Source organism: Panthera pardus, unplaced genomic scaffold, assembly GCF_024362965.1.
Source record: "Panthera pardus isolate Hobbes unplaced genomic scaffold, ASM2436296v1 HiC_scaffold_11, whole genome shotgun sequence".
In the NCBI taxonomy this organism is placed as follows: Eukaryota; Metazoa; Chordata; class Mammalia; order Carnivora; family Felidae; genus Panthera; species Panthera pardus.
Window position 1 is genome coordinate 91,428,358 of NW_026526666.1, and position 15,427 is coordinate 91,443,784.

The 15,427-nt window shown below is 38.5% G+C and overlaps 1 protein-coding gene across 38 annotated transcripts in view; it reads left to right on the forward strand.

Annotated features, from left to right (window-relative positions):
- EIF4G3 (eukaryotic translation initiation factor 4 gamma 3) overlaps positions 1-15,427 on the forward strand; it is a 314,444-nt gene that overhangs the window by 283,256 nt on the left and 15,761 nt on the right. For all 38 annotated transcript variants that reach the window (XM_053898880.1, XM_053898871.1, XM_053898863.1 and 35 more), the window contains 4 exons: positions 1,035-1,207; positions 8,032-8,157; positions 9,914-9,995; positions 12,266-12,364. In XM_053898880.1, coding sequence (XP_053754855.1) covers positions 1,035-1,207; positions 8,032-8,157; positions 9,914-9,995; positions 12,266-12,364 — 480 coding nt within the window. The remainder of the gene's footprint in view (positions 1-1,034; positions 1,208-8,031; positions 8,158-9,913; positions 9,996-12,265; positions 12,365-15,427) is intronic.

Below are 15,427 nucleotides of genomic sequence, written 5' to 3' on the forward strand. Positions count from 1 at the left end.
AACAAAAAACTATATTTTGGACATTTGGGGACAGTTGTGGAAATTTCAAATATGTACTGTTTATCAGATAATATTTTTATTGACATTGTGTTGGTATTAAGTTTTTTACGTATCTATGAAGAAAACTAACAATTGATGAATCTAAACTGAAGTGAAGTTACATACGTGTACATTGTACTATTCAATGTCTCTGTAGTTTGAAAGTTTTTCAGATAAAAAGTTCATGTGGGGGAGGCATTAAATAAAATAGCAGAGGAGAAATAAAGCAGCAGTGAGAAACCTACGTGTGCTCTAGTCCCTTCTTCATTCAAGCAGCTGCTCTTCTCACATGCATCTTCCCTCTCAGAAGAGCTGCTGTCTTCAGAGGTTGAACCAAAGGATTTTGGATTCAGACAGAGTTGAGATAGGTGAGGGCAGGGAGGCACAGTGCTGTGTTGGTGATTCAGCAACCTTGGCTACCAGGCCTCAGAGATGTGGACCTAGCCAGATCACCCCATGGTAAGGACCATTTCATGAGCCCCACACCCCAAGAATTTCCTAAGAGGGTTTTACCACTTAAGCTAAGTATACTAACTTTCATATGAAGGGAAGACCTTCCTCGTTGAAGATTTTGCAAATATTAACATACCCAGACAGAATTACCTCAGTTGCCACATTAAGTCATTTGGCATGTGATGATGAATTTCTGTTTCTTAATATACCATTTTCAGGTTTTTAAATGGTCATAAGATAGGTAAACATTTTGTAGAAAAACACACTTCGGCCCTTTGCGTGATTGTTGATAAATTGTGAAGCTAAACACATTACCCTTCTTAAGATCCTCTTTTCTTCTGTTTTTAAATATGGCTAATATTGCCCTTGTCAGCCTGCATTTTACTGAGCTAAATTAATGTTTTTTAAAAAATGTATGAATACTAGCTTGTTTGTGGAGCTTTCTGCTGACTTTGTCATAAGTAAAAGATTGTAAACTTATTTTAACACTTTGGTAATGGGATCCAGATATTAGACTAAGCTGTTATTTGCTATTTGAACAGGAAGCCATGCAGTGTGTAGAAGAGCTGAATGCCCAGGGCCTGCTACATGTGTTTGTGAGAATGGGAGTGGAGTCCACCCTGGAAAGGAGCCAGATCACCAGGGATCACATGGGCCAATTACTGTATCAGCTGGTGCAGTCAGAAAAACTCAGCAAACAGGACTTTTTCAAAGGGTCAGTATCCTCTTCAAGAGTGGTATTCAGTTACTAGGCTCTTGAGTAGTGGTTATTTTTAAAAGTACATATATTTTTAAGTATTTGTCTATTTCCATAGAGTAAAATTATGTCCACTGTAATTGGATAATTACAATTGTTGTATAATATACTGACAATTGCATAATATACTGATAGTGTGTTGGTGGATATGATGGCATTTTGTAGATTGTGCTAGGGCATAAAGGTTATTTATCTCCTGGTTTTCCAAATCCTATTGTTTATACCTGTGTTAAGGTGTAAGTAAGGTAGTAGAGACCCCTTCACCTTGGGGAAACTCAGGCCCTCAGCAGCCCGTTTACCTGTAAATCCCTAGGTGTTCTTTGAGGAAAAAAACTTAAAAAAAAAAAAAAAAAGTTTATTTATTTTGAGAGAGAGCACACTCACTGGAGGGGTAGAGGGAGAGAGAGGGAATCTCAGGCAGGCTCCACACTGTAGACAACGGTGCCTGATGCAGGGCTCAAGCCCACAAAACACGAGATCATGACCTGAATTGAAATCAAGAGTCAGATGCTCAACCGACTAAGCCACCCAGACGCCCCATAGAAGCTTCTTTTATGTGAGAAAATTTCTGGAAAATCAACTTAAACCTAAAAGCCTTATCCTTTCAATAAACCCTGGTTATTTTGGCCAAGGGATGCTTATCTGTCCACTCTAGCCCCATAGCAGGACGTGTCACTCCAAGTTGTTAATGACTTAGTCTGTTCCGGGTTGGTTTCGTTATGATTCCTGTTGATGGCTGCTTTGATGAAGTCTGGCTGTCACTAGTGTTGTATCTTCATTAGATCAGGTTCTCATTTGTTTGTGATCATCACATGTGTGTGAATTGGATTCTTTGTGGTACAGCCACAGAATCTTACCCAGGTTGAGATTCTGAAATCAAGGTTTAAGGTGAAAATTGCATATGGTAAAAAGTTTCTGTTTTAGGAGCTGTGTTATGTAAATATAAACATAGAAACACACCCAGCCCTGCCAGGTGCCCGCTCTCTTAATTGTTCAGGAACTAATATTTCTTGAAGGCAGGACGTCAGATTCTCCTCTCCAATCTCATACTTGACATATGTTCATTGGATGCAATGACAGTAAGAATTCTACACTATTTATTTTTCTCTTTGTTTTTTTTTTTTTTTTTTAACTTTTTTTAATACTTATTTTTGAGGGGAAGGGGGAGCAGAGAGAGAGGGAGACACAGGTCCGAAGCCAGCTCTAGGCTTGAGCTGTCAGCACAGAGCCTGATGCAGGGCTCAAACCCACGAACCATGAGATCATGACCTGAGCCAAAAGTGGATGCTTAAGTGACTGAGCTACCCAGGCACCCCTTTATTTTTCTCTTTGTAAATCTTTTTTGCCAAGCTCATATTATATTCTTGAAAATTAAATGCACATGTGATAAACTGCCACTGTGTGTCTTTCGGGTATGGTCAACCCCTTAGAATAGCGTAATCATTAAATGCCACAGTTGAATATGTTCAGGAATGATTACTCTTTTGATTTTGTGAGGAATGGTAGTGTTTTCAAGGTCCTAGAATATACATACTTGCCCCTAGGATTATTACTAAGCTGTCTTTGAGTAATAAGGTAGATTTCTATGAATTCAGTGAATGACTAGATTTAGGCCATCTGACCCAGTTACCTTAGTAAGAAACTTCGGCAGAAGTTGCTGTGATTGTTGTCCTTTAAGGCCAAGATACAGGGAACCTAGGTGGCTCAGTTGGTTAAGCATCCGACTCTTTATCTCAGCTCAGGTCTTGATCTCAGGGTCATGAGTTTGAGCCCTGCATTGGGCTCTGTCCTGGCCATTAAGCCTACTTTAAAAAAAAAAAAGAAGAAGGCCAAGATGGTTTCCCAGTTTTAAAAAGAGAAATCGAGTCACTCCAGTAACCAGCCAGTGTAAACAGCAAGAGCAAATGAGGGTAACCACACCCTCACAAATAAATCTAAGTTCTGTTCCTAGCCAACTTGAAATCCTAGAAACTACATCTGAGGTCACAATTGTATTAATTTATAAATATTTGCTTCTTTCTCATCTATTATGATATATTCATCAGATAATTTCAGAAATGAGAATGCTGGATTATTATTTAACCCTTTCTGCCTCTCTTCAGACTGTGCTCCTAAGTTTATTTCTGTCTAGAAAGACCCCAGGAAGTGCCGTCTGGCTTCATTGTCTTCATTGAACTTGAGAGGTAGTAGCTTGATTGCTAGGCTCCCTCAGACATTGGCATTTCTCTTTGGGCGATTCCCTGTGGGGGAAAAATGTCTACATTACTCAGACATCGGTGTCTACACTTTCATTGGTGGTGGCCCTGTTGCTGCTGCTGGCAATATAGCCACCACCTTTTATTTATAGTGAAAATGAGATGAACACTTCTGTGTCTCGGTATCTTACTTCATCTTTCTCTATTCCGATTTCCTTCAATAGCTAGAGAGAATGCAGTGATTCCAGACCTCACTTTTGATACTTTGTTAGATCTAACCGCGCCATCCTTAGACCCAGACCCCTATGAAGACCCATGTTCCTTTAAGGCCTGGCAGTTTTTTTCTAAGATGAAAACAAATAGCCACTTGTCATCCACCAGGAGTTTCCTTGCAAATAGATCAAAGTTTCCTAATTACTTCTAAAGCCCAAATTATAAATAGTTCATACTGTCTAAAGAGGCCATTTCATTGGAGCCATGGAAATGCCCTAAGTTTTTTGTCTCTTTGGTCCCAATATCCAAAGACCTCTGTCCTTACATAGCATATGGGCAAACATCTAAGCTCAGCTTCCTTGGATGCTGCTACTGCTTAGATGCCAATTTCTGAGCAGTGGTTAAAGCTGTTCCTTCCCAGCTCCCCAAGCCAGAGTCGATGGAAAGTATAAGGCCTCTCTGTTTACTGGGCACTGATCAGTCAACTATTAATCTGCCATTTCTCCTACAGAACTCTTCAAAGCATGCACTGCTACTAAATTCTAATACTAGACAGAAGTTTTAAATAGGCTTTCTAGCCAGGTTGTTTACTAGATAGTTTATCAACCCCAAGCATAGTAGTTGCCACATATAAAATATATCCCTACAAAGGCAACATCAAACCATCTTGAAATTTTCAGGACTTAAATCTAAATACTTTATGAGGCAAATCAGGTAGGTAGGTAGATGCATTATTGTATAGGTAGATAGGTTTCAAACAGTGTTGATAAATTCATTTTATATCATGGCATTAGAAGACTTCTTTCTTAAAGCTATCTAGTAAAGATAGTTCACTATTAGCCATGGAATTTGGAATCACTGGAAGTGTAATAAACAAATGAAAATCAAGACAGTAAAAATTGGAGTTGTCAATAGACACAAAATATGGGCCCTTCAGGAAGCTTGACTTTGGAAGATATTTGTTGGAGAGAAAATTCTTATCTCCTCCTTGACTATCTTGGGGAACTTTTCCTGCCACTCAACAGCAATTCTACCCTGCTATTCAAAGCTTACACAGACATATAGACTAAGTTTCAGGTGCAAAATTGCAGAGGTGCAAAAAAACCCAAAAAATTGCTGACCTACTGGTTAATAGTGGAAATCAAGTTTGCTCACACAGGTAAGATCTAGCTTAAAAAATGTTTTCCATAGTGATCCTTTGAGTATGATACTAGAGTATAAGAAACTTTCATCATCATTTCATTTCTTTCTTTTACCTGGAATTAGATTCTGTTATGACCAGTCATAATAATACTTGATTAATCTGATTTTTAGATGTTCTCACTGTTTCTTGTTTATCTACATCAAGATTTACTTTTTTATTAAGTTATCACAGTGCAAAGTGTGGGAGATCCTACTGACAATACTATTTGTTTCCAATTACGGAACATTATTTTGCTTTTTCAGCAGAGTTTTGATCAGAGCTTAAGTGAATTTAAAAAAAAACTTTTTTTTAACTACCATGTATCCCTTTAATTATGTTTTAGACAGGAACTCAATATATAAAGAAAATAAAAGTAGAGCCTCTGTAGTTGAGATGGAGGGAAGGATACCTAAAGTCCTACCTGTGGACCTCACCAAAGTTTACTCCATTTGGTGTAATGGTCACTACATACCAAGAAGCAAGGGTATGGTGTAGTTCTGTTTCATTCATTCATCTGGCAGAAAATGTGTATTATACAAGGTAGTGTTACAGGCTGTGTAATACTCCAAAGACAAAGATAGCTAGAAGTTTCTGTACACCATGGATTTTTCTTTTAAAATTGTACAAAAGAATTTAGGAACTGTAAACCTGAAAAGAAGCCTCTTACAAGCTTGTTCTACAGAAATCCTGTGTTCAGCCAAATACGGGTTTTTTATTTTTTAAGTTTATTTATTTTGAGAGAGAGCACGTATGTGCACAATAGTGAGGGAGCGGCAGAGAGAGAGAGACAGGGAGAGAGAGAGAATCCCAAGAAGGTTCTGCAGTGCTGAAACCCTGATGCAGGGCTCTAACTCACAAACTGCGAAATCATGACCTGAGCCGAAATCAAGAGTTGGACACTTAACAACTGAGCCACCCAGGTGCCCTCTCAGCCAAATATGTTTTTTTTCAGCAGTATGGATTTGACCAGTGATTGTGTTCGGCATACTGTCCCTTGATGACTGACTAATCAAGAACTAGAAAACCAAGGCAAGAATATGGTTGTCTTCTAGTTTTGATTTGAGATGAAAATAGCAGATCTACTGCTGAAAGACTGGATGGCTACAGTTGTCTCACGGGCTCATTAAACAGCTTAATCTATGGCATTAAACCATGGAACATGAATTCACATTGTAGGATGATTAGCCCGGGAATTGTGGAGTCCGGCCAGATTATGTTCCATCAGTGGCACATTAACTGAGCCTAAAGTGTTCATATAATGAGAGAAGAGTCCAGTTAATCTGTTGTATAGCAAGTAGATATCAAATAATTTTAAGCTGTGAGGGCAGAAAGTCAGCATTAAGGATTCACAAGGCCCAGACTTATGTCGCAGAGCTACAAACTGTTTTGAAATGACATCTTCAGAAAGGCAACCCTCCATTGTAGTGGTATCTCTTTTTAAGTGAAAATTTTTAATGACATGTAGACCTCTGCAGTAGGTAAACAGAGTGGCATACTCAAGCTAAAAGCCAAAAACTGCAGTGAGAAAGCACCCATTTTATGTATGAAGAGATCTGAAAGGCTATGAAGACAAATACTACCTGCCCTACACTCACTCATTCCTTTCCTTATGATTGTGCGCATTTCCTTGTAATTATGTGTATGCCTCCTTGAGTTAAATTTACTTTCGTTTTTGTCCTTTTTAACATGCTGTATATGGGACTGATTAACAAAGTTTTGAGTTCTGTTTTTATATTTTTAAGTGAATAACTGTGATTTTTACCTTAAATAACTGCTGATATTTTGTATTTGACTTTCCCAAATTTTCTATTTAAATCCCATTTATTGGGGCGCCTGGGTGGCGCAGTCGGTTAAGCGTCCGACTTCAGCCAGGTCACGATCTCGCGGTCCGTGAGTTCGAGCCCCGCGTCGGGCTCTGGGCTGATGGCTCGGAGCCTGGAGCCTGTTTCCGATTCTGTGTCTCCCTCTCTCTCTGCCCCTCCCCCGTTCATGCTCTGTCTCTCTCTGTCCCAAAAATAAATTAAAAAAAAAAAAAAAAAAAAAGTTGAAAAAAAAAAAAAGAAAAAAAAATAAATCCCATTTATTTTATTTCACATTGAAAAAAATTTCAGGCCATGAAATCTGGAAACCATTAGCCTTTCTTTAAAGGTGCAACAGTTTGGGGGCACCTGGGTGGCTCAGTTGGTTAAGTATCCAACTTCGGCTCAGGTCTGGTTTCACTGTACGTGGATTCGAGCCCCACATTGGGCTGTGTGCTGACAGCTCAGAGCCTGGAGCCTGCTTCAGATTCTGTGTCTCCCTCTCTCTCTGACCCTCCCCGACTCGCAGTCTGTGTGTGTGTGTGTGTGTGTGTGTGTGTGTCTCAAAAATAAACAAACATTAAAGGTACAACAGTTTTTAATAAGTCGTAACAATGATGTTATTAGTAATGTTATCAGACTCCTTTATATCCATCCAGTTTGTTTCCCTATTATGAGCTCCTCAAGAACAAGGATTTTTGTCTTTTTTTTTCTCTTTGGGTCTAGTCTACATTATAGTGAAATTTTCAGTCCGTGTATCTGACTGGTCCAGGGAATATGATACTCAGCTGTGGTGAACTCATTAGATAGTGTAGGAATAGATTAAATATCTCTTCCCCCAGAACTTAACATGGCTGCCTTGTTTTCATCCTGAAATCTTCCAGAAGTCACCTTCATACAGAACTCTCTTCTGACCACCCTCTCCGTTGGGATATCCTGGTACTATAGTTCATGTTCATCAGAGTATTAGCCCTTTCTGCAAACATGCTTTTGTTTGTGCTATTCATTTTTTTTTTTTTTTAATTTGAGAGAGAGAGCATATGTACAAGGAGGGGGGAGGGGCAGTGGGAGAAGGAGGGAGAGAATCTTAAGCAGGCTCCATGCTGAGCATAGAACCCAACACAAGGCTCGATCTCACAACAGTGAAATCATGACCTGAGCCGAAGTCAAGAGTCAGATGTTTGACTGACTGAGCCACCCAGGGGCCCCTAGAATTTCTCCTCTACTAATACAGGTTTTTGAGAACAAGAATTTATTTATCAGTTACTTTATGCCTGGCATAGTATCTAACATAGTAGGTGGTTTAATAGATATTTGCTGACTGAGTTTTGGACTCTTTATTTAATCTTCTGAATTATATTTGTGTGAAATGTTCTTCTTGTTCTTGTCTAGTTTTTCAGAAACGTTGGAATTGGCAGATGACATGGCTATTGATATTCCCCACATTTGGTTGTACCTTGCTGAACTGGTGACCCCCATGTTAAAAGAAGGTGGAATCTCTATGAGAGAACTTATCATGTAAGTTGTACTTGTTTTTGTTTTCATTTTGTGTGTGTGTATATCAAGATAAACTGATGCAAAACTTACCAGCTATCTCTAGCATAGTGCTCTTTCCTTAGTGCCTTTGTAGGCTCTTGGATGCAGCCTGTGACTCTTTAAGACTTCTAATTTCAGGGGATTAAGAAGTACAAACTGCCCATTACAAAATAAAAGGCATGGGGATGAAACGTATTGTGTAAGGAATATAGCCAATGATACTATAATAACTTTGTATGGTGACAGATAACTACACTTATCGTAGTGATCATTTTATAGTATATATAATTGTCGCATCACTATGTTGTACACCTGAAACTAATACAATTATACTTCAATGTAAAAAAAAAAAAAAAAAGGACTTACTTCTGTATAAAAATGTTACATTACACTGTATCTACATCAGAGAAGTGACGGGGATATGATAACCCTGTGGTCCATTGAGGTTAGCAGTATTTGTAGATAGGGCTCCAAAATCACATAACTGGAAGGTTATTGCTCCTGGAAGCTTAATGCTAATCTGACTTTTATGTCTGTCCTTGCTCAAATGCCATAAGTTATTTCTCCGTGATAGCTTGTCAGACTGATACCTGCATGCTTCATGCTCTGGTTGTAGTAAAGGGACTGCATCTCTGGCATTCCTAGATTTGGACAGGAGTCCGAAGTTGTTTCTACTTTGTATAGACTAGTTTTTCCTAAACTCTTCTTTAGAACGTTACTATTTCCCCAAAAATTGTTCATATAGTCCTACTCTGTGTACTATTATGTCTCTTTTGTTTGAGGTTCACAAAGTATATTACAGCACATTAAAGATTATGAGAATTCTATAGTGAAACCAAACAATAAAAACAAGATTTGGGTGCTTGGCTGGCTCAGTCAGTAGAGTATGCAACTCTTCATCTCACAGTTGTGAGTTCAAGCCCCACGTTGGCTGTAGAGCTTACTTAAAAAAATAAATAATAAATTTAATAAAACCTATTTAGCTTTGTTTAATGCAGCATTCTCTCAATTGTAGAATTCTTTTCTTGAGGAACAATTATTCATATCCTGTGGAACACAGTGTGGGATATACTGGTTTAGACTCTGAAAACAAATGGTCCCTTTCTGTTTCATCTATATTGTAAAGAAAAACTTCCTTTCTTAAAAAGATTTCATAACTAAGTTTCACATCTCCCAGTTACCTAAGGTGCTTCTCTCATTTAGGCTTGAAGTGGTGTATATGTAAATAGATTATTAAATGAGACTGATCATTGCATTGCTTCTATCACTGAGGCAGTTAAAGAAAAAGGCAAAACCCGGGAATTCTAAAGTCCCTTTCTGGCTTCTCCATGAAGCATAGAGTGAACTTGAAGTCTGAACTACTTCTGCTGAACATTACTTAGAGCATGTCCTGGGGCGCCTGGGTGGCGCAGTCGGTTAAGCGTCCGACTTCAGCCAGGTCACGATCTCGCGGTCCGTGAGTTCCAGCCCCGCGTCGGGCTCTGGGCTGATGGCTCGGAGCCTGGAGCCTGTTTCCGATTCTGTGTCTCCCTCTCTCTCTGCCCCTCCCCCGTTCATGCTCTGTCTCTCTCTGTCCCAAAAATAAAAAATAAAAAAAAATTAAAAAAAAAAAAAAGAGCATGTCCTGAAGCTTTCTCTTGCCCAATATGATTTAGGTTCAGCACACATTGTTCACCTAGTGTTTTAGAACTGGAAGTTTGGTTCAGAGGTACTTAATCACTACTCCTGTCTTTTACAGAGAATTTAGCAAACCTTTACTTCCTGTTGGAAGAGCTGGGGTCTTACTTTCTGAAATATTGCACCTTCTATGCAAACAAATGGTGAGTATTAAACTGAGTGTTAGACTCAACAGCGTCTTAGGCAAGGCAATGATTGTAATCTTGAGTTATCTGTGAATAGCTTAGGTACCGCTATGCAGGTATTTCTGTTTTCCTTTTCCTTTTTGAAAAGAAGAGCGAGGCCTCTGTTTCAACCTAGTTTCTTACAGAGGTGTATTTCTCCTTCTGTTTACTAGTAACTTGGGAAAGAATTATCTAATCTCAACTGGATTTGGGATAATTCTAAATAATCTCAAGATATGTTATATTTGTGGCTAGTAATTTTATCTTCTCTTGAAACAAAATGCCTGCATTATTTATACTCTTGAATACATTTCAGTGAAAACGCCTTGCTTTCAAAGAAAGGTAAGATTCCTAAAATGATTAATTTTATTAATTTTGGATCTCAAGCTAGGTTATCTGATTAGTAATAGGTGTTAAAAATGTTATACAGGGGTGCCTAGATGGCTTAGTCTGTTAAGCGTCCAACTCTGATCTCAGCTCAGGTCTTGATCTCAGGGTCATGAGTTCAAGCTCTGCATTGGGCTCCACACCGGGCATGGAACCTACTTTTTAAAAAAGGGTGGGGGGTGGTTTCCCTCAGTGGCTCAGTTAGGTTGGGCAACTCTTGATTTTGGCCTGGGTCATGATCTAATGCTTTGTGAGATCGAGCCCCACGTCAGGCTCTGCACTGGCTGCACAGAGCCTACTTGGGATTCTCTTTCTCCCTCCCTCTCTGCCCCTCACATGTGCGTGTGTGCGCTCACTCTGTCTCTCTCTCTTTCTCAAAATAAATTAATTTTTAAAAAGATTCTATAGGATTGTGAACTGCTGTCTTAAAGTTAAACTTATTTTAGTTTAATAAATACTGTACAATTCTCTGTAAAACTCTATGCCAGCATCTCAGTGTACAAAGACAACTAAGCCTTCAAAAAATGTATACACTAGAAAGGAAGACAAGTCTAAACCAGAAGTTTCAAAAGAGTGTATTGATGCCGTATTAGAGGTCTAAGAGGTTTGGGAAAGTGGTGTTAACAACACCTACAGTGATAACATCAAAACAGAACTCATACATGAAAATTTTGGAGTGATTTTTGACTGATTCAAACCATAGCCAAAGGTATTGGGGATGATAGATTTCATTGTTTTATAGGCATTAGTATAGAAAGTCTCTTGAATGTACAGAAGACCCTTTGTATTTCATCTGTGTAATAGTTATTTGTAGTTACTAAGTAGCCTGGTCTCTAGTTCTAGTTGATTACTTGTTATTACTAAAGTTTTTATTGAATCCTAATTCGTACATCCAAAATTCCTTCCTCCTTTCCTAATCTACTTCACATTAGTCCTTATTAAAAACCTAAATTCTTACTAACTTTTATCTGTAGAAACAGAAAAAGCAAATTCTCACTTTTCCTAACCAAATTCTCATGGAGCATAAACTCTGAAGTGAGAGAGCCTGAGTTTAAATCCTGACTCTGCCAAGTTATCAGCTATGCCTTGGGCAAGTTACTCTATGAAATAATTAGTAATATGATTCATAACTGATAGCCACGGCCTCGAAGGCTGAGAGTTCCCTGCATCACTGTGACTTTGTTCAGGGAGTGGACTTGTACCTTCTCATCAGTCTTCCAGCCAACAAGAGCTCTCCTCTGTTGTTTCTTGGGCTCAGTGTTGTTCTTCTTGCCCTTGAAATACTTCTCATTCCTGGTTCAGGAGCAGCAACCTCTTTATTCATTCTCCGGTTAGGCAGCGTGATCCTGATCTGTTGCGAAGAGGGATTCCAGTGAGGCTTGATGTATGACTTTAATAGTGGATACATATGTATACCACTAGGAAAAGAGACGCTGTTGAATTTATAAACTCTGTGAATTGGACTTGTTTTAGGTGATTATATTCATAAATCCCAAACTGAGCTTGCAATTTCCTAGATTAGTCATCTGACAAAATTAATTATTGAACCTTAAACAGCTATACTTCAGCCATTCACCGTTACATTTACTACATACATTCAGACATCTTGGTGTGAGAGCCAGGAATCCTGAGAAACTAACTTTATATCAACAAGGGAAAAGTTTTGATTTTTCAGTCTTTATATTTCTATACTCTTGACTTCAAGCAAGCCTTTTCTCCTAATCCGCCCCCGCCCCCTCCCCATGCCTGTCGTCCTCCTCCTCCTCCTCCTCCTCCTCCTCCTCCTCCTCCTCTCTTCTTCCTCTTCATCATCATCCTATCTTTATATAAAAGTAAATGGACTGGACTTATCTCTGTTTTAGAGCCATAAGAAAGTGGGAGCCTTATGGAGGGAGGCTGACCTCACCTGGAAGGACTTTTTACCAGAAGGGGAAGATGTACATAATTTTCTCTTGGAGCAGGTAAGTAAGAACAAGGCTTATGCCTTTCTGTTTAATAGTAGTTGGTCTGGTTCATAGAAAAAATGAAGGTAATTTCATTAGTAGTCCAGTTATTAAAATTAGACCAAAATAGGAATTATGGTCAAGATGTCATTTTAAGTCCATGCTTTAGGGCCACTCAACTATTCACTCATTAGATAATAGATAAAAAAATAAAATTTAAAGGACTTAGCCACACACAGAGAAAACAAGCTGCATATCTCCATGAACCAAAAAATGAAATTGACAAATAAAGCGGGGGTAATAGGGCTAAAGCTGCAAGTCTTCTGAGCTCTGGGTCTAAATGCCACTAGAGACACCTAGAAGTTATTTCGGTGAGGAAATGGGGACTAGAATGCCCCTTACAAGGTAGAAAATTGGAGAACAGACATACTTCATGAAGCCAGGTGGGAACTCCACGGATAGACAAACGATACTCTTGCAGCCAAAACCGTAGCTAGGCTGTCCACTTGGTAACTGGATCCAGAAACCCACAACAAGGCAAAAGGCCCGTGGTCAATATAATGTAGTTCTAAATAAGGAATTGTGGAGCATCAGAAAGAGGCAGCCATAAAAATACTAGACAAGGAAGAGTGACCAAGAAAGGAAACAACTCTCTCAAAATGATCACAATCTGGGGCGCCTGGGTGGCTCAGTCGGTTAGGCGTCCAACTTCGGCTCAGGTCGTGATCTTGCAGTCCGTGAGTTCGAGCCCTGCGTCGGGCTCTGTGCTGACAGCTCAGAGCCTGGAGCCTGTTTCAGATTCTGTGTCTCCCTCTCTCTGACCCTCCCCCATTCATGCTCTGTCTCCCTCTGTCTCAAACATAAATAAAGGTTAAAAAAAATTAAAAAAAAAAAAAAAATGATCACAATCTGAAAATTAGTATATTGAGCTGGGTAAAGACACACTGTGTTAAGTTAATATGGACATTAGCTTCCTTTTGGTTATCGTCCAGATACACTGGGGAGTGCTTCTGCCAAAAGATAAGAGCCTAGATAAAACATAAGTTATCTTGCATTGCTGAGCTGATAGAAAGTAAAGGCATTTTCTAAGGAAAAAAATGAGTAAGTGAGGAGAAAAGCCATAGATGAAACCTGAACTCTTATCACTAAGCATACATGAGGGGCTTGTTTGTTTCAATGCCATTGTAAATGCTACCAGAGATGTTGGAAGAGGTTGAAATGGTCCTAGTTCAGTATTACCCTGGCTCCCAAAAGAAGCAAACAAAAATGCTTTTTGGAGAAAACATGCTCAACTTAGGTCTCTTCATTTTCTACTAATTAACATTATCTAAATATATAGTTAACACTTAAGAGTTCATTTTAGTCTGTGACGAAACAAGTAACCATGAATGAGAGTAATAGACAAGAAATGGTAGGTTTAGACCCCAAAGACATGAAATAATGGAATTCTTAATCAGAATATAACATAACACTGTATAAAAAAGAGGAATTCACAAAAATGTGCAAGCAACCAAACACTAGTCAAAATGACTGAGAAAATTTGGAAAGAAGAAGAAAAGAAACTAAGGTAGATTTCTAAGAGATACTGTGAGATTTAAAGGATCAAATGAAAAGGTCTAACATGTCTAATTGGAATCCCAGAAGGAAAAACAGAGGGAATGGAGAAGAGGCAATATTTGAAGAGATTGTGGCTGAGACTTTTTCCGAACTGATAAAACAGATGAATCTATACAGAAAGCACATGTATACCACAGAGGGTGATTACATTTCAGTGAAACTGCATAACATCAAAAACATAGGAAAGATTTTAAAGTAGCTAGAAAGAAGTACGTCACCTATAGAGAAACAGTAGAATTTGCAGTAGCAACAGTGAAAGCCCGAAATGGTGGAGTAATTGCAAAATATTGAGAGAATATCAGTTTATTTAGAATAGTCTTTCCAGTGAAACTAACATTTAAGAATGATGGCAACAGTGGCACCTGGGTGGCTCAGTCAGTTAAGTATCCAATTTGATTTTGGCTCAGGTCACGATCTCACCATTGTGAGATCAAGCCCTATGTCAGGCTCTGTAGTGAGGACGGAGCCTGCTTGAGATTCTCTCTCTCTTCCTCCTTCCTCTCTTCTCCCCCAACTCACACATGCTCACTTTCACTCAAAAAAGAGATAAATAAATTAATAAAAAATAAGAATGAGGGCAACACATATTTAAAGACTTAACAACACATTTCTGAATAACTCATGACTCCGCAAAGAAATCATAAAAGGCAGTAAGAAATATTTGACTCATTGATAATGGAAAAACACAACATATCAGTATTTGTGGGATACCACAAAAGCAATACTTGGAATGAAACTGTTAGCACTGGACACCTGAATTTAGAAAAGAAATAAGGTCATAGGTCAGTGATCTCATTTTTGACCTTACGAAATTAAAAAAAGGAAGAGTAAATGAAACTGAAAAGAAATAGAAAAAGGAGGTAATAAAGATCAGAGTAGAAATCAGTGAAACAAAAAAACAATAGAGAACAGTGAGTGAATTCTAAAGCTGGTCCTCCGAGAAAAGAAAATTGTGAAATCTCTAGCCAGACTAATCAGTGAAAACAAAATTTAAAAAGAAGACATCAGTTACCAGTAGAATGAGAGAGGTGATGTTGTAATGTTTCTAAACATAATAATGGATACGAGGGATTTATGAATAATTTTTATGCCAATAAGTACGTCAACTTAATTGAAATGAACAAACTTCTTGGGAGGTACAAATCACTAGAGCTGACTTGAGAATAACCTTGAGTATCTGATACACTGAAGTAGTTAAAAACATTGCCACAAAGAAAACTCCAGGCCCTGATGTTTTTACTATTGAATTCTACCAAACATCTAAAGAAGAAATAATACCAGTTCTGCAAAGAATTCTTCCAGAAAACTGAAGAGGAGAGATTACTTGCCAATTCATGGCCTATGAGGCCAGCGTTACTCTAATAGCAAAACCAAAGACATTTCAAGAAAAAAAACTATAATAGGCCAATTATTCCTAATAAATGCAAAGAAAAGTTTTTCAACAAAATTTTCACACATTAAATC